The sequence below is a fragment of the Poromitra crassiceps genome (genome assembly GCF_964638095.1).
Source record: "Poromitra crassiceps genome assembly, chromosome: 22".
Lineage (NCBI taxonomy): Eukaryota > Metazoa > Chordata > Actinopteri > Beryciformes > Melamphaidae > Poromitra > Poromitra crassiceps.
The window spans coordinates 3,397,092-3,421,530 of record NC_139647.1 but is presented as its reverse complement, the minus strand read 5'-3'; the positions used below and the strand labels follow the sequence as shown (position 1 = coordinate 3,421,530).

The 24,439-nt window shown below is 47.5% G+C and overlaps 1 protein-coding gene across 2 annotated transcripts; it reads right to left on the bottom strand.

Moving 5' to 3' along the window:
* Window positions 1-27: 27 nt before the first annotated feature.
* mapk8a (mitogen-activated protein kinase 8a) lies at window positions 28-24,100 on the bottom strand. 2 transcript variants are annotated; one of them, XM_083658510.1, is made up of 12 exons: window positions 24,019-24,100; window positions 21,240-21,409; window positions 20,723-20,852; window positions 20,475-20,533; window positions 19,739-19,877; window positions 15,866-16,031; window positions 11,797-11,868; window positions 8,035-8,217; window positions 7,250-7,374; window positions 7,058-7,121; window positions 4,349-4,426; window positions 28-2,806 (listed from the first exon to the last, which is right to left on the bottom strand). In XM_083658510.1, exons 1-12 carry the CDS (start codon window positions 24,025-24,027, stop codon window positions 2,631-2,633), a joined length of 1,371 nt encoding a protein of 456 aa, XP_083514636.1. In that variant the 5' UTR covers window positions 24,028-24,100; the 3' UTR covers window positions 28-2,630. The 2 variants fall into 2 exon arrangements, with proteins under 2 accessions (XP_083514636.1, XP_083514637.1); XM_083658511.1 differs by having other exon boundaries at window positions 2,702-2,811.
* Between the last annotated feature and the right edge of the window lie 339 nt (window positions 24,101-24,439).

The following is a 24,439-nucleotide window of genomic DNA, read 5'->3' as shown; positions in this document are numbered from 1 at the left end:
AAATAAAAAGAACAACACTATGACGCATTAAAATTCAACTCTTTTATTTGCCGGAGTTGAAGGTATAGACAGTTTCTGATGTATATATTTGGTCTGTTAGTGAGGCGATTTCAGACCCAAAGGCTAAAATTCACATAACTGGCCTTACCAAAGTACACCACAACAGGTTAACTGTTCACTGTCGGTGATTGGCCTAAATGCTAATGTCCAACCAGCTCCGGAAACGGATGCGGTACGGCTGCGAACAGGCCCGCGCTCATGTCATCTGTCTGACGGATGCGGGATCCGACAAAAATAGAACAGGTGCGTAATTTTTCCATCCCGCATGTATCGCCCCATCAATAAACATGGGCGAGAGTCTGATCCGGCAGTTTTACCGGATCCGCGACGCGTCTGGTGTACACTGCCCGTAACTATCAGAAGACTAGAGCATCATCCCAATAGTGCTGAATGGCTTGCTCTCCTTTTCTCTAACGGCACCTACACTAAAGCGGATTAGCTCAAAGAAAAAACTCATGCATTGGTTGTCTATCCTATCTTTTCTATTTTGGAGGAGATGGAGAGGAAGCCACAGCGGCCGGTTTCAGATGCAGCCCAGGAAAGGGTCATGCGTTCACAATCCCCAAAATGCATTCCGGGAGGGAGCTGATGCTATAGAGGGGTACGGCCTGGCCAGCAGCTGATGCTAGGGGGCGCTGTCTGGCCAGGAGCTGATGCTAGGGGGCGCTGTCTGGCCGTAGTAGGGGCGAGTGCCCAGCCATGAGAAGGGCAATGGGATAGGTTTGGGAATTTGAGCCATCAAATACATCCAAAGGTAATCATGGCAGGTAGCAAACTGTTTTCTGACTCTCAGAAAACGTACATACATCTACAGTCAAATGTACAGATCAATCACTGACTACCTATACTATTCTATGAATTATATTGCACAGAAAACAATGGAAAAAAAAACTGCATATAAATAGTACTTTTGAATGAAATGTACATTACATACAATAGCCGCCTCCTAGCTTGAAATAAATAAATAAATACACAAATACAGAAAAAACTAAATCTTTTTTCGCAGTTCTTTCGAATGATGTGTGCCATGATATACATATCTCCAGGAACATGTGTGTGTGTGTGTGTTTGAGTGTGTGCGTGTGCATGTGTGTGTGTGTTTGAGTGTGTGCGTGTGCGTGTGTGTGTGTGTGTGCGTGTGCATGTGTGTGTGTGTTTTAGTGTGTGCGTGTGCATGTGTGAGGTAGAACTAAGAAAGACGCACCACAGAGAGAGGAGCATCATCTGGCGCGGAGAGAACTTAAAATCACTGAAGCGAGTAAGGGCACTTAAATCAAAAGCAAATAGAATCACACAGCTGCAAATAAAACGTTCTGCTAGAACCTGCTGAAAGGGTCAAGTGACTCATTTAGAAATAGTCTCCGCCGGTAACAGTTCGCCTAGTACAGCACTTGTTCTAGTCAGTGGAGTGGCCTACATTAGCGTATTGGTTACACCAGTGATTCTCAACCTTTTTCTTATATTAAGGACCCACAATTTAGTACATTATTAGGGCAACGGACCCCCATTTGAGGCGATTTTGTCTCTCAGACCCCAAATATGAGAATATAGATATTTTTAGATACGAGTTTGTCCACAATTCCACAGCTACCTGTATTGTAGGTAGAGAGAAAACAGTGAAATACAGTAATGATCAAAAATATCCTTGTAAATGAAATAATGGTGACGTTTAACAATTCATCAAGTTGCTGGGGACCCCCTGGATCGCCCTCAAGGACCTCTGGGGGTCCCCAGACCTCACGTTGAGAGCCACTGGCTTACACTGATCATTGGCTCCTTACCGCTGTTCTCTTATCTTACATTCACCCTGTTCTTCCTCATCCAACAGACCATCGCCTACGAGTCGCAGCTTAATAAATAAACACGTCAAAATACAGTCAGGCTTAGTAAAAAAAATAGGTGTCAGGGAACAGTTGAGTGAGGATAAAACATTCAGATTCTCAAGATTCACATCATCAGAGGTGGCATAATAATACTACGAAATAAGTTAACTCGGACACACAATGGAGGATTCTTTCTACGAGAAAGAAGGGAAAAATGTGAAAATAAAAGCATCCATTTGCATTCATATAATCCAAGATGAAGTATTAGCCTATCAGCTAATAAAGAGATTTAACAGATTCATTCAAATGTCCCAAAATCAATACAAAAATGCTGAAACTGAAAAATATATTAAAACATAATTAATCGTACTGCTAACAGTTATGGTGATCCACTTTAGCAGGACAAGTACACTCAAATCCCTCCCTTTTGTCACACACATCACAGATTCACATCAAAACATACTCTGATTCTTCGCCGCAAAAACAATAATAATACCATTTCAAACCACCATCATTTACAGCAGTATTGGGGGCGGGGCATGGAAACCAAAAACAAGCTGTACATAAAAAAAAGCATAGCTCTACAAACTAAGATGAGAAGTTCCATGGGCCTAAACCCTATCCCATGATGCACTGCAGTAGTAGGTGCAAAGGTGAGGAGAGGGTTGGGTTATTTTTAGCGTTTGTTTGTATATCTGTGTGTGTGTGTGTGTGTGTGTGTGTATGTACCAGGCGTGTCTGTGTGTGTTATCTGCAGCAGCCCAGAGCACCCAGGGAGGTGTGGCTGTCCAGACTGCTCTCTGTGTCAGAGGTCATGGTGGGGTCACTGCTGGGGTCGCTGGGCTCGGTGGACATGGACGAGACGTCGTTGGCCGAGGAGGAGGAGGAGGCGGGCTGAGGCGAGCTGTCGATCACTGCTGCACCTGTGCTGCGAAAAAACACACAGGAAGACACACTGATACACCTGCAATACGCACCGTGATAGCACACACACACACGCATGTAAACACATGAGTTGTAGACTAGCATTATGCTTCCTCCGATACATGTGCAGTCGCCTGCCACTTCTTTTCACCTGACAACGAGGGGTTTCACCAGCAGGATTGCGCGTGGGAGGATCACGCTATTCCCCCCAGAACAAGCTCCCCGGCCAACCAAAGGAGGCACTAGTGCAGCGACCAGGACACATACCCTTAATCCAGGTCTACTGTCTAAATTGATCAATTTGTATTTACAGTAAAAACTCTCCTAAAATGAGGTAGGTATTCAAATAATGATTTGAATATGTCCGTTTTGTTTGACCTCACACCTAACATTACCATTTGGTTCAATGAGATGAACATTAATTGGATTATTTAACGTGATTTTGCATAAATATGAACTATATCGTGATGTACCGGTGTATTGATAGTGAGAGAAATCCTCATCATGATATTGATTTCAACATATCGCCCTGTCCGTACATTTAATAAAGCTTTACTAAAGTGAAGCTGGAGCATCGGTATGTTACTTTTATGGACTCGAGTAATTCTGTCGCACACCCATAAAAAGGTGCTAACCATCGGTCCAACGTCAGAGTAAATAAATACGCTCGCATACAAAACATACAAAACATTTATTTTACACCAGCAACATGTTTTGGCAGGACGCCTTCTTCAGGGTATCATGTCGCTTTTATGGATTCCAAGTATACATTGCCAAGGACGAGCAGGATAATATGTCTCAATCTCAGAAATAGCCCCTTTCCTCCCGCTGCTCACAGTGAGATGTGTGAAAACCCATCCGACCAATGAGGGGAAGTCCTGTCAATCACTAAGCGGGGAGAGGCATCGCGGGATTGAATTTCTTGGAGATTTGATCCATTTCCTGCCAAACTCAAAACCGACAGCAGCTTTTATTCGCCATGATTCAGCCATTGTAGAGTTCCAGTCATTACTCACCTACAGTGTCGGGGCAACTTACTTTCAAAATGTAATATACTACATCTTACTAGCTACTTTCATTTGAAAGTAATACTTTACTTTACAATATTACTGTCTTGTGTAGACTAGATTAATGTGTTACTTATTACAATACTTTTGCATTACTTTCACCAAAATAACTGCAGTAGCAGAATGACATCGTTGGCCCGGAACCATCCCGAAAAAGAATTTAAACCGTCTTAAAGTCAGTGTAAACCATCCTAAATTCTAAATGTTTTTCTTTATTGTCATCTATAGTGGTTATTTGCATAAAAACACACAATTTGATTAGGAAATGATTGTATCTTTATTTAAATATGTGCTTTGATTTAAAAAATAATAATAATAACTAAATTCGTGACTTGTGTTACTTGACAAAGTAACTGGTCTGATATTAGTGAAATCCTATATTGGTAATAAGTTATATTACTCAGTTACTGCTAAAAGTAATATATTACATGTAATATATTACTTTTGTAACGAGTTACCGCCAACACTGCTCACCTAAAGGAGGCGGCTGCCCTCTGATCACTCCGTTTTTCGTCCACTCCTCCCACTCGTACACTTCCTTATAGATGAGATCTGCATAGAGATGAGGGGGGCAGGAGAGAAGATGTCAGGGCAGATAGTGGAGATATCTTGTCCTGTATAGTCAAAGTGCATCACATACTGTACAGCGCAGACCACCTCACCTCGCCCCGTGTGGCTAATTTGAGCGTGCGGGCGGTCCTGGCGCGCGGCCGTCTGAATGTGAGCGCGGGGTCGTTATCACCTGGCAGGGGTCAGTCAGCATGAGCTCATCCTGTGGCACCACAACTGAAAGTGATCTCTACACACATGTGACGTCCATCTGGCCTCAGGTCCCCTACGGCAGCAAAAGACTTACGTAATGCCCTCTTGTCATCGCTCCGCCCCCCTCTGCCGATCTGGCGCCGAGTTGTAGACTTAGCTAGCACGTGCTTCCTCCGATACATGTGCAGTCGCCCGGTGCTTCTTTTCACCTGACAGCGAGGGGTTTCACCGGCAGGACGTCGCGCGTTAGGAGGATCACGCCATTTCCCCCCTAGTTCCCCACCACCACCCCCGAATAGGCGCCCCCCCGACCAGCAACTGTAAACAGCTGATTATGACTCGGCTGTCTCAACAGAATTCAACATTTGTTCATTTCGTTCTGCCACTGCTAAATCTGCTTGATGTTGTTGAGACATGTTTAGTCATTGTCTTGTTGTAAACACATCTGGTCTGCACACAAGATCAAATATCACGTATAGTGGCTAGCGTAGCAGTTGCACGTTCATCATCGTTCAAATTTGGCTGGTGGCTTATTAACATAATGTTCCTGTGGTGCGAAGAACTCAAAATGCATATTTATTTTGGGTTTCCAGGGTCTTTAAAATTGATTGCTTAGGTAAATTAGCAGGCTATTTAGTCAGATAATGGACCAACACCCACATACACCACAGCAATCCTTTCTACAGTAGTAGGCCTATCTCTCTTTTTCATGTCCGGTTGTTATATATTTAGCCGTCGATCCGCACACACACACAGTCGTGGTTGCTGGGAGATCTGTGACGCAACTGTGACGCCTGTACCACTGCTGCTGTGTGGAGCCACGGACTGTACCACTGCTGCTGTGGAAGCCACGGACTGTACCACTGCTGCTGTGTGGAGCCACAGACTGTACCACTGCTGCTGTGTGGAGCTACAGACTGTACCACTGCTGCTGTGTGGAGGCTCAGACTGTACCACTGCTGCTGTGTGGAGGCTCAGACTGTACCACTGCTGCTGTGTGGAGCCACGGACTGTACCACTGCTGCTGTGTGAAGCCACAGACTGTACCACTGCTGCTGTGTGGAGCCACGGACTGTACCACTGCTGCTGTGTGGAGCCACAGACTGTACCACTGCTGCTGTGTGGAGCCACGGACTGTACCACTGCTGCTGTGTGGAGGCTCAGACTGTACCACTGCTGCTGTGTGGAGCCACAGACTGTACCACTGCTGCTGTGTGAAGCCACAGACTGTACCACTGCTGCTGTGTGGAGCCACGGACTGTACCACTGCTGCTGTGTGGAGCCACAGACTGTACCACTGCTGCTGTGCGGAGCCACAGACTGTACCACTGCTGCTGTGTGGAGCCACAGACTGTACCACTGCTGCTGTGTGGAGCCACAGACTGTACCACTGCTGCTGTGTGGAGCCACAGACTGTACCACTGCTGCTGTGTGGAGCCACGGACTGTACCACTGCTGCTGTGTGGAGCCACAGACTGTACCACTGCTGCTGTGTGAAGCCACAGACTGTACCACTGCACGGACTGTACCACTGCTGCTGTGTGGAGCCACGGACTGTACCACTGCACGGACTGTACCACTGCTGCTGTGTGGAGCCACAGACTGTACCACTGCTGCTGTGTGGAGCCACGGACTGTACCACTGCTGCTGTGTGGAGCCACGGACTGTACCACTGCTGCTGTGTGGAGCCACGGACTGTACCACTGCTGCTGTGGAAGCCACGGACTGTACCACTGCCAGGGGCGGACTGGGATCATAATTCAGGCCGGGCATTAGATACCAAGCAGGCCAGGCCGATACGGGCCGACGCGCATGCCGGCGACCTTTGCGAAAAATTTGGGCCGTTTGAAGCCCAATTTGGGCCGTTTGAAGCCAGATTTGGGCCGTTTGAAGGCCAATTTGGGCCGTTTGAAGCTATATTTGGGCTGTTTGAAGCCCAATTTGGGCTGTTTGAAGCCCAATTTGGGTCGTTTGAAGCCAGATTTGGGCCGTTTGAAGCCCAATTTGGGCCGTTTGAAGCCCAATTTGGGCCGAGTCCAATTTTTCAATGAGATGCACCCACTTTAACCCTGAAGTGTAATTATTACTTCAGACTAACTAATAAAGTAATAAAACCACTAGTAAACCAGTAGGCGGTGCCTGGCCTGCTGTTCAGTGAGTGGCCTGACTGCGGGCACCAAAAAAAAATATATATATATTATTATTTTTTATTTTTTTTTGCAGGCCAGGCCAGGCCACCGGGCATTTGCCCGACGTGCCCGATTATGCAGTCCGCGCCTGACCACTGCTGCTGTGTGGAGCCACGGACTGTACCACTGCTGCTGTGTGGAGCCACGGGGGAACAGAACACAGCGAAAGAAGCGACAGTGAAGGGTGAGGTGTTGAGCGATGTGTGAAGATAGCTCTGCTATGTCTCCTAACCTTTCCACTCGTCCACGGTGTGCTCCCTCTCGTCCAGCTGCTTGTCTGTGATCTTCGGAGGAGGCTGAGGAAGAGAAAATAGCACATTCGCGTTCAACGAGCGGTGATAACTTTCCACTCCGAGTGATGTAATTAAATTGTCACATGACCCCTTTTAAAGATCGTGCGGTCGTATATCTGTGATCCACTTACCGCCTCCACTTCGGCCGGGTCGTACCAAACGTTAATGTAGGGGTGTTGCAGGGCCTCGTCGACAGAGATGCGCTTGGAGGCATCTATCACCAGCATCTTGGATAAGAGATCCCTCGCTTGGCTCGCTGGGGAGGACGGGGACAACAGACAGATAAGGTGCTGCTGTGCTATTCATCTAATTGGATTTGATAAATGGGCTCTTTACGATTTAAGTCACTTCAGTCAATGTAAAACTAGGAATGTGCGATGATATCGGCACGTCCATTGTTGTCCGCTGATAAAGGCTTTAAAATGAAATATCGCCATGAGCCCGAAATGAACATTTCTGCCGATATGACGGGCTGATTAAATGACATTTTAATTATGGTGAGACAGGTCAAATTTGCCCTGGCTGTGGTGACTATTGTCAGCTATAATCCGCCAAAACACACATTTCACGGCGCCAAAATACATGTGCTTCGGGTACTCACCACACGATGAAATATGAATCCAAAATGCACATAATCGGTCTTTTTGGAAGGAAAAGAGGTCGGCGGCCATGTTTGGAAAGTAGTGCCGGCTACCTCTTCTCCTTCCAAAAAGACAGATTATGTGCATTTTGGATTAATATTTCATCGTGTGGTGAGTACCCGAAGCACAACATGTATTTTGGCACCGTGAGATGTGTGTTAACTCCCGAAAAAGTGGAGTATCCCTTTAATATCTCTTTAATATCAACTATACAAGTCACAGGATCAAAGATCAAAGATCAAAGATAGGGAGAGCCCTACAGTATATACCTCTACCTTTCAGCTTGTTGTGTTCGGAGTCGGCGGGGAAGAGGACGTCGGGGAAGAGCTTCTCGAAGGTGTATCCAGCGTAACGCGGCCGGTTCTCCACGTACGTTCTCACTGACTGGTTCAGCTTCATCAGGAACTCCTGGGTCGGAGTGCCAAGCTGCTCAATCACCTTGTTCCACTGGTCAATGTCTGAAGCGGAAAGGTCAAGGAAATAGACCACAGACACTAGGGTTCTCTCTCACACACACACGCACGCGCGTGCACACACACACACAACACACACACACACACACACACACACACACACACACACACACACACACCATGCGGCAGCATGATATTCAACCATGGATTTATTAAAGAGCTGGATAAGAGATTGAAAATGGCCGCCCATCCATTCGACCTAGGGGTGTGCCATATATCTTATCGTTATCGATGTATCTTGATTCGTTACAGTTCATTATCGTCAAAAATTCATATCGTGATATTGTGCTCTTTGCAATATTCTGAGTTGTGGATGTAATGACATCACACCGTGACCACATGACGTACGGACAGTAACAACAAGCGGCAAGCGGCTCCACGGGGGAGGAGTTCATTCCAAAAAGGGGAGTGGCTTCAGTAGTGTGGAAGTGGCTTGGTCACAAAAGAGCATGTACACCAAACCAGGGTAATATTTCAAGGCATATTTGAATATTTTAAGGCAAACTTAAAGGTCCCATTCCGTGCAAAAGCTGTTTTTACTTGTAAATGCATATATACTGCTGTCAGCCCTCCCTGTAATGAGTGGTCACACGCTCAGAACTGCCACAGTTGGATTTGTCCCTATCCAGCGTCCCTCTGCAGTCTCCTCCAAGCCACACCCCCAAACGCTTCGTTTGCCCAGAGGGGAATTGGGACGTCACAAGCTTCCTCCTGCATACTGCGCGGGTCTCTCTCACACAAGCTACCTGCACCATTTAGTCTATAGCCACAAAATTAACACTTCTAGCTGGAGCGACGCCAACTGTACGTGATCCAGCAACTGCAGAGGTGCATTCGGTAAGTCTAGGCATTTTGAGATGTCCTCTTTAGCGTAGTACCGTTAACACATTCAGTGCCACAGCGCTTCAGTAAAATTGTCTGGAGCCTGTGCCAGATTCACTTCCATTCAGTTGAAAACAGCTATAGAATTTTTTCTATTATGGCTATATTAACGGGGCTGGACTTTAATGAAAGATTGAACACTCCTGCTTCTTCCAAAGAAGAAATTTTGTTTCTAGACAGTTCCATTATGAAATTACAGCCTCTCAAAAAAGTGCACTTTCATGGGTTTTCTGTCGTTTTTTTTTTCTTTCCAAGATATAGCCACTTTTATGAATACCTTTTGCACTCTAATTTCGAGCACATTCACTGACTCTGGCTGGTGTTTTCTGATGTGGTGGCGTGTGGTGTGGTTTCTGTGCAGCCACACACCCCTCTCTCCCCCCCCCCCCCCCTCTCCACCTCTGAGCTGCGGGCTCCTCCCACACGCACAGAGTTTGCTTTCTCGACTCGTTTTTGCCCCGGACAGATCCCAGCTTTGCTGCGCGCATCATTTCCTTGATGGGCATCAAGGAAATGATGCGCGCTGGCAAACGCGACTGAACGAAAAGGCTTGGCCCGTTCGGCTTCGGATGCTGCCTTTCTAGGAAATCGTGTGGAGATAGATAGAAGCATAAGAGCTCAGTTGTGAGCGCGGATGCAGCCGAGCCCACTCTCGCTGTAGACGGAGCAATATATAGGCTCTGGCAGAAAGCATGCATCGGTTTCCACGGCTTTCTCCGCTGTCTCCTGTACAAAGTAAAGGATCTGAGGTGGGTGGAGCAGCTTCTGTGACGATGTTTAAGGTGGCGCCGTGTGATCCCTTGAAGGGATTCATGCTCACTGGCTGGGTACGACCTTAAACAGCAGAATTATGGAATAATATGAATTATGATTTTAGGACGTCCACAGACGTCCTTGGCACTGAACGTTACTTTTTTTTAGGACGTGCACAGACGTCCTTGGCACTGAATGTGTTAAGTTAACGATAACTCGCAACCTAGCGTGCTGGTCCACAGACGCTAATCTGATTGGCCTGGGGCGGGCTCTCCCTCAGCGGCCAATGGGAACTGTTAGTTCTGAATATATTATAGAAACAGACCGTTCTTGGGAAGCGACGAGATGAGGAAGTGAGAACTCCGTCACAACAAACGGGGTTGCTATATTTTCGACATATTAATCCAGAATCATGTTTTATGGACCAGACACACGTTTTTAAGAGGTTACAGCTGCACGAATTGGGACCTTTAAGTTCATGCTGACATATCAAATTATAACACTTATTTTGTTGCAAATGTATGTTATTGAAATTCATTTATCAGATATTTTTCAGCCTTTTGTCATATTGTCAAAAATATCACGATCGCAGAAATATCCTGAAATATCGTGATATTATTTTAATTCGAACAGTAAGCTGCTCACCAGTGCATGAAGCAAAAATGTAAGCCCATGTTCTTCCTGGTTTGACTTGCGTGATGTGTGGCACACGGTCATCATGTCTGCCTAAACCCACATGAACAGTTCTAGTGGTCAGCAGAGCCGTAGAGAGGGAGCCCCAGGAAATGGCTCTTGGTAAAGAAAAATGGACCCATCATGTCAAAGTGGAGAATTGAGAACGGGTCGTTTTTTGATTTTGAGCGAATAATAAAACATTTTCCCCCCAGAGTTTCACAGCTGCTTCTTTTCTCTTCTAAGTGGACGGGAAACACTGGGCTGCAGGGAGTCATGTGACTTGGAATACCGAGCTTGGCCACCATGTTCAATTTGCTTCACAGCTGAGACCTGACACCTGGGGGCTGCATTAAACTCCCACTGAGAAACACACACACACACGCACACACACACACACACACACACGCACACACACACGCACGCACAAATGCACGCACGCACACACACGCGCACACACGCACACACACACACATGCACACACACACACACACAGAAGTGCACACAAACACAACACCTAGATCAGTGGTTCTCATGGTGGGATCCAGGGACCACCTTGAGGGGGTTCCAGGGGGTCCCCAGCAAACGGATCCATTGTTAAACTTCAGCATTATTTAATTGACAAGACGTGAACACAATTAGAGAATGTAGCAGAATGACTGTTTTAATCATCTAGTTTGTCTGTTATCTCTCTACCTACAATGCAGACAGTCAGTCATGGAATTCTGGACAAAATCACATCTAGCAATGAGATCAAATCTCATCAAATGGGGGTCCGAGGATCTAATGCAGACTAAATTAGGGGTCCTCAATATTAAAAAGGTTGAGAATCACTGACTTAGATGATCAAATGACCTCTACCAGGGGGTTTTCAAAGTCTGAGACTGTGGGCCTCCCCCTCAGACTTGGGGACTCTGACCTACACTGAGATGTAGCTACTCACTCCTCTACTATGTAGCAGCTACATAGTAGAGGACATAGCTAATACATAGCTAATGCTAATACATAGCTAATGCACATGTAGCTAATGTGCATTAGCTACATTGTAGCTAATAATGCATTACTACTCTGTCTGCAGAGCTAGCGCACAGGTGGCAACAGCAGGGGTGGAGGGCATGTAGGTAGGTTGGGGGTGGGACATTTGGAAATGGATGGCAGGGTAACAAGGAAAACAAGGAGTTGGGTCAAATGGGAAGTAAAACATGGATCCCTTCAGGCAGATTGACGTGATGATCGATGGCGAGGGGGGAAGGATACGATCAGTGCCGGGGAACAACACGCTCCCCCGGATCATCTCTGCCACTATGCAGCCCACTGACCATACATCCACTGGAGGCAGGAGGAGGTGAGAGGACAGGGACGTCAGCATGCAAACACAATGGTGGAAAACAAAACAAACCCAAGTGAGAAGAAACAGGAGGAGAATGGTGGTTGCGATGTGTGAAGCTGGAAAGGGAGAGCAGCATGCAACATCAGCCAGTGTCCAGCAGACATATATGAGAGAGAAGTGCGCCCCCTGCTGGGTGGAGGACAGTGTTGTAGTCCAGTCACGTCGGACTCTGACTCAAGGCCGAGTCCTGAGTCCTGGACTTATTTTCAGGACTCGTGACTCGACTCGGGCTCGTGCATTCGTGCATCCGGACTCGGGAAGTTGGAGACTAAAACTAGGACTTGTTAATTGATAAAGACTGTTTTTGTCTTTTTGTTTCTGTTATTGATAGCTAATATTAATACCATGCCAATATTACATTTTCCCTGCAAGGGCAGGTACTATGTGTGTTCCACCTACAGTACATGTGGATTCATCCAACATTGGCTCATGTTCAGTAACTCTGGACTCAGGCTCAGACTCGGGTAACGGGGACTTGACTCGGGACTTGGACACTGCGGGACTCGAGGCTCGACTCGGACGCGAGACAACGACGTGACGTGACTACAACACTGTTGGAGGAAATGCAGAGGGGAAACGAGAGCTCCACAGCCCATGAGCGTCTGAAAAGCTGCCTCTCAAATAAGGAACATTATACTAAATAAGGAACATTATACTGGCCTGTTTTGGTTATGAGCGGTTCCCCGAAGCTTGGCACAGAGTGCTGTGTGCGTGCCAAGAACGGATGGCTACACAGAGGCAGGATCTCTGACAGGCTGCACAGTGCCAGGCTACACAGAGGCAGGATCTCTGACAGGCTGCACAGTGCCAGGCTACACAGAGGCAGGATCTCTGACAGGCTGCACAGTGCCAGGCTACACAGAGGCAGGATCTCTGACAGGCTGCACAGTGCCAGGCTACACAGAGGCAGGATCTCTGACAGGCTGCACAGTGCCAGGCTACACAGAGGCAGGATCTCTGACAGGCTGCACAGTGCCAGGCTACACAGAGGCAGGATCTCTGACAGGCTGCACAGTGCCAGGCTACACAGAGGCAGGATCTCTGACAGGCTGCACAGTGCCAGGCTACACAGAGGCAGGATCTCTGACAGGCTGCACAGTGCCAGGCTGCACAGAGGCAGGATCTCTGACAGGCTGCACAGTGCCAGGCTACACAGAGGCAGGATCTCTGACAGGCTGCACAGTGCCAGGCTACACAGAGGCAGGATCTCTGACAGGCTGCACAGTGCCAGGCTACACAGAGGCAGGATCTCTGACAGGCTGCACAGTGCCAGGCTACACAGAGGCAGGATCTCTGACAGGCTGCACAGTGCCAGGCTGCACAGAGGCAGGATCTCTGACAGGCTGCACAGTGCCAGGCTACACAGAGGCAGGATCTCTGACAGGCTGCACAGTGCCAGGCACAAGTACTTTTGAACCAACGCAGTGTTTCCAAAGAACGTTAGCAATAACAAAGGGTGAAGAAGAAGAAGCCATTGAAAGATGCAAGGATACAGTCCCTCCCAGGAAAAAGGATTTTATGGCGGACCATTTCTGCCAGTATGCAGCCCACAGACCATATGTCCACTAGCCGAGTGGAACACGGTAAACAGGAAGAATGCACAACAGGTTAGTTAGCAGGTTAGTTAGCGGAAGGCTAATTGTTTTGATCACAACAAAAATGCCATTATGCACAGAGGGCACCATGCTGCTTTGAGGTGAAGCGTGTGCATTGCAGTAACAGCAAGATTTCTCTTCAGTGCCCCCTGTCTGTGACATGGATGTGAGACAGGTCCCCTGTCTGTGGACAGACATGGATGTGAGACAGGTAACCCTGTCTGTGGACAGACATGCATGTGAGACAGGTGCCCTGTCTGTGGACAGACATGGATGTGAGACAGGTGCCCTGTCTGTGGACAGACATGGATGTGAGACAGGTGCCCTGTCTGTGGACAGACATGGATGTGAGACAGGTGCCCTGTTTGTGGACAGACATGGATGTGAGACAGGTAACCCTGTCTGTGGACAGACATGGATGTGAGACAGGTAACCCTGTCTGTGGACAGACATGCATGTGAGACAGGTGCCCTGTTTGTGGACAGACATGGATGTGAGACAGGTAACCCTGTCTGTGGACAGACATGGATGTGAGACAGGTAACCCTGTCTGTGGACAGACATGGATGTGAGACAGGTGCCCTGTTTGTGGACAGACATGGATGTGAGACAGGTAACCCTGTCTGTGGACAGACATGGATGTGAGACAGGTAACCCTGTCTGTGGACAGACATGCATGTGAGACAGGTGCCCTGTCTGTGGACAGACATGCATGTGAGACAGGTGCCCTGTCTGTGGACAGACATGGATGTGAGACAGGTAACCCTGTCTGTGGACAGACATGGATGTGAGACAGGTGCCCTGTTTGTGGACAGACATGGATGTGAGACAGGTAACCCTGTCTGTGGACAGACATGGATGTGAGACAGGTAACCCTGTCTGTGGACAGACATGCATGTGAGACAGGTGCCCTGTCTGTGGACAGACATGCATGTGAGACAGGTGCCCTGTCTGTGGACAGACATGGATGTGAGACAGGTAACCCTGTCTGTGGACAGACATGGATGTGAGACAGGTGCCCTGTTTGTGGACAGACATGGATGTGAGACAGGTAACCCTGTCTGTGGACAGACATGGATGTGAGACAGGTAACCCTGTCTGTGGACAGACATGCATGTGAGACAGGTGCCCTGTCTGTGGACAGACATGCATGTGAGACAGGTGCCCTGTCTGTGGACAGACATGGATGTGAGACAGGTAACCCTGTCTGTGGACAGACATGGATGTGAGACAGGTGCCCTGTCTGTGGACAGACATGGATGTGAGACAGGTAACCCTGTCTGTGGACAGACATGCATGTGAGACAGGTGCCCTGTCTGTGGACAGACATGGATGTGAGACAGGTGCCCTGTCTGTGGACAGACATGATGCATGTGAGACAGGTGCCCTGTCTGTGGACAGACATGGATGTGAGACAGGTGCCCTGTCTGTGGACAGACATGCATGTGAGACAGGTGCCCTGTCTGTGGACAGACATGGATGTGAGACAGGTGCCCTGTCTGTGGACAGACATGATGCATGTGAGACAGGTGCCCTGTCTGTGGACAGACATGGATGTGAGACAGGTGCCCTGTCTGTGGACAGACATGCATGTGAGACAGGTGCCCTGTCTGTGGACAGACATGGATGTGAGACAGGATTTGAAAAAAACGTAAATGGTGTAGTGTGCAATGAGACTTTAAAGGAATTAGAACATTTACATTGCTTGGCTGGGCGATATATTGACAAAATCAAATATTGCAATATTTTAGACCAAATACCTCGATATCAATAACGTGATGCTATATTGGGGGAATGAGTATTCATGCTTTCATAAGATATTTACACGTAACTACATTTGTAATGATTAGTAAATTAGCTAAATTACTGTAAGATATTACTGAGCAGTTAAAGCCAATCACTGTTCATTTTACTCGGCCAGAACAGGCTAATAAGTTCAGAAAACTGTATCACTTTACTGTAACACAGAATTTAAGACGAGGAAGAAGTAACGGCTAAGTTATTTTACGATATTAAGCAAATATTTACAATATTAACCAAAACCCCAGACAATATCTACTAGTCGTATGGTCGTATGTCACAATAACGATATTATACGATATCGCCCAGCCCTGTTAGACAGACAGACAGACAGACAGACAGACAGACAGACAGACAGACAGGCAGACAGGCAGACAGATAGACAGGCAGACAGACAGACAGACAGACAGACAGACAGACAGGCAGACAGACAGACAGACAGACAGACAGACAGACAGACAGGCAGACAGGCAGACAGACAGACAGACAGACAGACAGGCAGGCAGGCAGACAGACAGGCAGACAGACAGACAGGCACTGACCATTGGCCTGGTAGCCCATGCCCAGGATGACCTCTGGAGCTCTGTAGTAGCGCGTCACCACATACGGGGTCATCAGGAGACCGGTGGCGGCGGTCCGAGCCAGGCCAAAGTCCAGGATCTTCAGTGTACAATCTGACTTCACAACGATGTTGCTGGGCTTCAGGTCCTACAAAGGAAAACATACCAAGAATGTCATTTGTATAGATCTTTACCAGGTCAAGTTAATAAATACTACTACTTCAAATAGAAGCAAAAACAATGGCGCCTGATTCCCATGATGCATTTCAGTGGCATGTTTGAGCATTCAGCATTGTGAAACCCCAGTTTGATGACGTGCTTAAAGGAACACAGTTATTGAGTGTTAAAGTGTGGACCAGTGACATCACTGGTCCACACTTTAACACTCAATAACTGCCAAATTAAATGACAGACTTCAAAACCGTTTACAGTTTTCTGATATACTACTGATGTTCTAATACAAAGCTACAAAGCTGGTTGAAAATGGGCAGAGTGTTCCTTTAAAGCTTTGATGTGTGAGCAGCACTCATGGGAGAGAGAGCGCCGAGGAGAAATTGCTAACGTTCTGATGATGATGATGATGATGATATTTAAATTCAATATGACATCACAGGATGCTTTTACTGTGTGTACGTCACTCCGCTTCACAGCTGTTCCAAACGCCACCTTGATTAGGCTGGGTTCAAACTTCAAACAGCGTTCGCAGTTCGCACACAGGGACAACGATATGGATTTAACCTTACAGTCATTGAGCTGTCCGTGAGCTGAAATTGCCTGTGCTAACCTCAAAGTAGCTAACAAATAATAACAGACAGAAAGCATCTGTCGTCTCAAATTCAAGGGCGTTAACATAGACAGTGCAGGTGCCCTGGGGCCCCTGGGGTAGAGAGGGGCCCCGTGGAGAGAGCAGGCTCATCAACAACGTACTGGGCAGAGAACGGGCCCTTGCAAATGACTCAAATCATGAGGAGGAAAACAATATATCAGCTGAGATGCATGATTTCACCTCCCACCTGTTTAATAATAACATGACTAATGTGATACGTTATTGATCCGCATGGCAACATTCAATATTCTCCTGCCCTTTGCCACAGGGAGGTCAGAGGGCAGAGTCGGCTGCACAACGGCCTTGAACTCGGTTCCTACAGTTAAAAGGTGCTCTCCTGCACTATCTATCTATCTATCTATCTATCTATCTATCTATCTATCTATCTATCTATCTATCTATCTATCTGTCTATCCATCTATCTATCTATCTATCTATCTATCTATCTGTCTATCTATCTATCTATCTATCTCTCTCTCTCTCTCTCTCTCTCTCTATCTATCATCTATCTATATAAAAGGGAGCATGTGGGCAATGTTTGTTTGTTCTCTGTTTGTTTCCATTTTTGACCCACTGATGATGTCATAGGAGGCATTGTGACATCACCGATGTCATAAGTATTTATTTATTTATTTTACATGTAAATATCAGTGATGTCAGAGATGCAGAGTTGTGACATCATCAGTGATGTTGTTGGGCCATGGTTATTATAGTACAGTTGTAAGGTTGTTCGGAGTTAATATGGGACCCCCCCATGGTACATTTTTTGGTGTTATTTTCATATTTCTTTGGTTGTTTGAGCAGTGTTGTGTGACTTGGCAGAGCGCCTGTAAACTCTGTTTTTGTGTGGGAATATATCAGGTTTAACCAGTAGGCGGCAGTAGCTACGCAGGGAGGTAATTCGCATGCGCTTGCGCTGTAAGGCTTTCATAGAAGAAGAAAGCTGCGCGAAGAAGTGACTGAAAAGCACAGTAGCACTGTGTTTGTTGATGTAACGTTAAAAACTATTCCATGTCTTTTACAGGTGAGCAATATCATCAGCCAGGTCGTCAAATACGGTTTATAACTTGATGTGAATTCGTCAGTGTGTTGAATGTTGTTGTTAAAGTCAATTGTTTGCTAGCTTAGCATACGCTTGGAAGACAGACTAGCATAGCATGTTTAATTGAGCATTACAGAGTCTATGTTTGAGCTTTTGTTACTTTGAGCTGTTATGGTTTCGCTAATGTTAGAGATAATTAATTAGCGTTAGTCTAAAAGATGGTGCTTCTCATATTTTGTTTATTAATGTTATTTCTTGTTTTTCTTCAATTAGAATAGCCTACAGTAAAAGTCATTTTCTGATCTGTCCAATGTATTATCTGTATGATGAATGATAGAAGAAGAATGCTGTGTGAAGAAGTGACTGAAAAGCACAGTAGCACTGTTTGTTAATGTAACGTTAAAAACTATTCCATGTCTTTTACAGACAATTATTCATTAAAATATTTGCACCTGAACCTGGCAAGGCTCCATCCATCCTTCAAGTTTGCAACAATGTCATAAGAGTGTGTGTGTGTGTGTGTGTGTGTGTGTGTGTGTGTATCTTTTATGCATGACCCCACCCCTAGGTCGGATTCGGCTGCAAATTTGCATGGCGGTGTGTTATGATCCGGGGAAGGTCATGGGCATGTTATCAAGTCCTGGAAACCACCTGGAAAGTCCTGGAAACCACCTTGACACCACCATCATTTCCAGCCAAGCAAAAGGTGCAATTGCATTGCTTTGTGCCTATTTAACCCGGGCAATGCCGGGTACATTGCTAGTTTTATATATTACCAAATGCCAAATGAGCACAGGCCTGTGAACTAGCTCTCCTTATGTTCTAACCAAAGCAGGTATGGCAGTCCCCCCCTTGGCCCCTGGCAGGTGTAGCACGCTCCCCCCTTGGCCCCTGGCAGGTGTAGCAGTCCCCCATGTGGCCCCTAGCAGGTGTAGCAGTCCCCCCTGTGGCCCCTGGCAGGTGTAGCAGTCCCCCATGCGGCCCCTAGCAGGTGTAGCAGTCCCCCCCTTGGCCCCTGGCAGGTGTAGCAGTCCCCCATGTGGCCCCTAGCAGGTGTAGCAGTCCCCCCTGTGGCCCCTGGCAGGTGTAGCAGTCCCCCCTGTGGCCCCTGGCAGGTGTATCAGTCCCCCCCGTGGCCCCTAGCAGGTGTAGCAGTCCCCCCCGTGGCCCCTAGCAGGTGTAGCAGTCCCCCATGTGGCCCCTGGCAGGTGTAGCAGTCCCCCCTGTGGCCCCTGGCAGGTGTAGCAGTCCCCCCCCCCTGTGGTCCCTGGCAGGTGTAGCAGTCCCCCCTGTGGCCCCTGGCAGGTGTAGCAGTCCCCCCCCCCTGTGGTCCCTGGCAGGTGTAGCAGTCCCCCATGTGGCCCCTGGCAAGTGTAGCAGTCCCCCATGTGGCCCCTGGCAGGTGTAGCAGTCCGCCCCGTGGCCCCTGGCAGGTGTAGCAGTCCCCCATGTGGCCCCTAGCAGGTGTAGCAGTCCCCCATGTGGCCCCTAGCAGGTGTAGCAGTCCCCCCTGTGGCCCCTGGCAGGTGTAGCAGTCCCCCCCCGTGGCCCCTGACAGGTATAGCAGTCCCCCCCGTGGCCCCTGGCAGGTATAGCAGTCCCCCCCGTGGCCCCTGGCAGGTATACCTGGCAGGTGTAGCAGTCCCCCCCCGTGGCCCCTGACAGGTATAGCAGTCCCCCCCGTGGCCCCTGACGGGTGTAGCAGTCCCCCCTGTGGCCCCTGGCAGGTGTAGCAGTCCCCCCTGTGGCCCCTGGCAGGTGTAGCAGTCCCCCCTGTGGCCCCTGGCAGGTGTAGCAGTCCCCCATGTGGCCCCTAGCAGGTGTAGCAGTCCCCCATGTGGCCCCTGGCAGGTGTAGCAGTCCGCCCTGTGGCCCCTGGCAAGTGTAGCAGTCCGCCCTGTGGCCCCTGGCAGGTGTAGCAGTCCGCCCTGTGGCCCCTGGCAGGTGTAGCAGTCCGCCCTGTAGCCCCTGGCCAGCTGAAGCCTACCCTGTGGATGATGCCGGCAGCGTGCAGGTGTTTGATGCCACACAGCATCTGGTAGAGCAGGTAGGACAGCCTCTCGTGGTCCAGCTCCATCTGGATCACCTGGCACAGGTTGGCATCCATCAGCTCCATCACTATGTATCTGACAGAGCAGTTTTCACAAACAGGTGAGACGCATGCAAGCACACAAGGCGTAACTCATGTAGATAATAGAGATGCACCGATCCACTTTATTTTCAGTTCCGATCCGATTCTGATTAGGGCTGTGAATCTTCACTGGCCTCACGATTCGATTACGATTCATCTGTCAACGATTCGATTCGATTCGATTCCACGATGCATCACGATGCATCAACAGTATTGCAGCTCCACGTATCACATCCTCAATTTTCTGTATTATTACTGCACATAAATATCAACTCCCTTTTTTACTTTAAAGTGCTTTAAAAATCTGAATGTCAATAGAAATTTAAACATAAACGATTCAACGATTCATCTGTCAACGATTCGATTCGATTCACACGTCCGCATCGCGATGCATCGATTATACGATTCATTTTGACACCCCTAATTCCGATATGGATAACTGCCGAGTGCTGATACTGATTCCGACACCAGAGCTCTTGGCAACTCTCGCACATACGTACGTACATAGATACATACATACATACAGTGCATACGTTATCGACATACATACATACATACATACATACATACATACATACATCCAGTTACTTACACATCTTGGAATTCTTCTAATGTTTTTTGTGGCGTAAATACATTTAACAGGCCAATGATCTGTGGATGTAGAATGACACGAATCAGAATGATGTGATCACGTCCTTAACATTTTTATCTGAAACTTTTCTGCATAAGAATATGATTCACATTTTCGCAAACCTAAAAAAAAATACCACATCTTCCAGGGGTGAAATGTACCGTAATATAAGAAGAACAAGAATGAAGTGAAAAGATTTGCCAACTTACATTTTTGTGATTGACACATTTCATAAGGACTAGTTCTCTGTACGCCCTCTTGGCGTGGGTCTGATTCTGAAACGGACGACTCAGCTTCTTGATGGCAACATTTCTCTCCAGGTTCTGGTCGTACGCAGAGCTGAGGAGCAAAGTCATGAAGAATTGAGAATTATGGGCCTGGCTGTAGCAGAGTAGGTGGAAGAGACAAAATATGGATATTATGCAACTTCACCAGTTTGAAGTGGGCTTTTTAAAAAACAACCTCAAAATATATGAAAACTACAGGACAGCGCTTGTGTCACTGACAGAAAATCAGTGTGTAACCATATTTATAATTGAATTCAATTGTAATTTATCGGTTGTAATGTTAAATAAGGCAATAAGAATGAATAAAATGAGGTACCAACATACCAAGTGAGATATTCTTTAATTTGCATGAATTCTCTGGTGATTTATGGAACACAGTGTCCCATATTTCACCATGTAGATGAAGACTGAATATGGATGAGTTTGAAAGTACACTCACCAGACGATCCCCTGAGCTCCGGAGCCGATGGGTCTCAGATTCTGGTAGCGCTTCAGGACTGTGAACGTGGAATCCCCGACGTCGAGGCTGTAGAACTCCCTCTCTCTCTTGTTTTTGTTCATGGTGATATCGGCGACGACTGCTTTCTTCTGCGCATCCAAAAATGTCCTCTGTGTACACAAAAGACGGGGGATACACATTTAGGCGTTACACCGGCGGTGGCAGACCCGTGGCACTGCAGCACGCACCACAGTTAGCCGTTCAAGCAGAAAGTCAACTGCCAGCCTTGCTCCCCCCCCCCCCCCCCCCGAGAAAGCCGTTTTTCAGACTTCAGGCGAGCGAGAGCGCTGCAGTTCCTTATCTCAGCGACTCAGCAAACGGGCCCGGGATGGAAGATTTGATATGATCAGCAGTGGTGGGCAGAACAGTGGGGGGGGGGGTCGTGTGGGGGGAGGGGAACCGGGGGGGGGGGGGGGGTCTACTCCATATGAAACATGACTCTCAGAATGTCTCTCTCTCTCTCTCACACTGGAAACCAAGCCCTGAGCCATGAGTCCTGCCCAAATAACGCTTGTGAGTTTTTGGAGCCCAGCCCAGGTCTTCTGCAAAGCAGGTCTTCCACAGGCACATGTTAACTAGGTCAAGTTACAGCAGCCAGCGGGCTGAGTGCCCGGACAAGACATAACGCAGAGATGCTCCTCTGATTGCATAACGTTCCCCGAACATGTTCCATCCATATCACGTCAAAAAAACAAACCCACCTCAAATCTGAGAAACTAGACAAATGTGAGGCAGGCTTGTCTCGCTTCCTTACGTTCAAGCAGCCAACAATGCTTATTATATAAGTATTAAGTAAGCATCTCCCTCCACCATTCTTCCACTCTCTCTCAACACACACAGGAGCCATATGAGGAACCTCATTGGCAGAATCAAGTGAGTCAGCCCTCCTTCTGTCGCTCCAACGTCACAAAGACGTAGATAACACCCCCCCCCCCCCACACACACACACACAAACACACACAGCATCAAAATAGACACGTGGTTTCTTTTTATAAATCAGACAGGAAGACAATTACTTCACCTGAGTTACGATTGGCTCGAATGATAATGCGGTTACTGTACAGTAGTGGTGGTGCTACTCGTTAATTGCGTCTGTAATGTCATTATTGTTTCTGGAATCATGATGACTGGTGATCTGAATGTGGACAGGTCAGTGCAGCGAGGAGGAGGACAACATGGCACCTTTTCATCCTCTCAATAAATTTTCATCAGATCGCTGTTATTGCTCATAATAACCAGGTCACGGTATATCAACACATTCCTCTAAAGTGGTAAACCACCAGCAGCAGCAGCAGCTGGGAAAAATGTGTGTAAGCTAGAAGCTAGAAGCTAGAGTATTTAGAAGGGGTGCAGTACGCCGCAGCAGTAGTCTGCCAATGCAGCAGCTGGCTAAGTGAATGTTTGGACCTAGTCGATGGGAACCAGGGGGGGGGGAAACAACACGAAAACAGCTCTGTAATAAATCTAGTTGCCTTGTGTATTTAGCAACAGCAGAATTTTACAGTGGGATCGCCCTGTACAGTGCCTCGCCTGCACACTCAACCTCTTGTTTTCTCTAAACAAGCTGCTACAGCCTAATCATTTAATTAATGGCTTTCCAAAGCACATGCTAACGGAGCAATTAAGATCCTGATTGCAACACTGCTGCAACATTATTCAAATGAATACACGTTTTCACAAATGCAAACCCGAGAGATGCACACGTACATCACATGCATGTGGTATTATTGTGGCACCACATATCAACACTCATATATCATACACCATAATCACAACATGATATGGTGCATTTTTCTTGCCCGTAACTTAGGCTACATAGAGATCAACCAAGAACACTAAATGACACACTGAAACTAACAAAACAATAAATAGGCCTATACAAACATCTTAATGTGTCATTTACATAAGATAGCCCACATCATAATCATTATGAACCTAATGAGCAATTAGCAGCACAAGCACGGCACCGTTGCCACACACACACACACGTCTAATTCAAACTAACCTATGACAAAAGACAGGTTACATTCGTCCGATCGTTCAGTCAGTCAACCGTCATTATTATTATAAACCCGATGCGAAGCTGATACAGGCTTTTCCCCCCATAGCGAGTGTGCACAGCTGTGCTTGTTGTGTCAGCAGGGCGGAGAAAGGCACAGAAAAGAAAGACTTCACATCTCCTCCCCGGCAGGCAGCGATTAAACCAAGTAGAAGAAGATCGATGCCGCCGGTCCGTATATTGTTCAGTCGATATTAATGCTTAACCTTGGCCACACGACCCCGTGCCGACGACAGAGGTAGCTGGCAGGTAAATGAGCGTTATGAGATTGCTGCAATAGAAACGGAGTCGTGCATGCTAAATTGGCGTAATAGCACCCAGAATGAGTGGGGACACTGCACAGCACAGGAGGACATTATCATGGATAATAACAACAACACAACAGCCATATCGTAATGTTACGTGGCCTATCCAGACACAGTGCGCAGCAGCAGATCGTGATACGACTGTCTTTATATCCATATGAACAAGACGTATTACAGCGTTATAGCGTGCGTAAAAGGGAATATATTTTATTAAGAGCTACAATCGAACACCGTTCGACAACAAACGCGTCGGTAAACACAGCATGCACACAACGGTACGACCCTCCCCCCACGGCCAAACAATAAGCACGTCTGAAGACTAGAGAGAGACGGTGCAGATCCGGGCGGATCTTACCTCTGTCATCAAACTAAACGAGTGATTCCCGCGGTAGGTCCAGTGTTCCGGTCCGGAGCGGAGCGGGCTGTGTTTGTTGATGCCGGCCGGGCCGGTGGAGGCTGGTTTAATTCCGTTGTGCGGTTTAAAAAGACATGACCTCACCAACATTCACTGCCTGCTGCTGCCTACGTTTCATCTGCTGCTAGCTACTGACAGGCAGGCCGGACGCGGCGCGCACTGCGCACAGGGCATGCGTCCCAGCTGCACGTCACTCATCCACAGAGACACACCCACCACCTCCATGCATCCTTCCGTCTGCCTCTATCTGTCCATCTACAGACAGACACACAGACAGACAGAACCACAGATAGACAGACAGAACCACAGATAGATAGATAGATAGATAGATAGATAGATAGATAGATAGATAGATAGATAG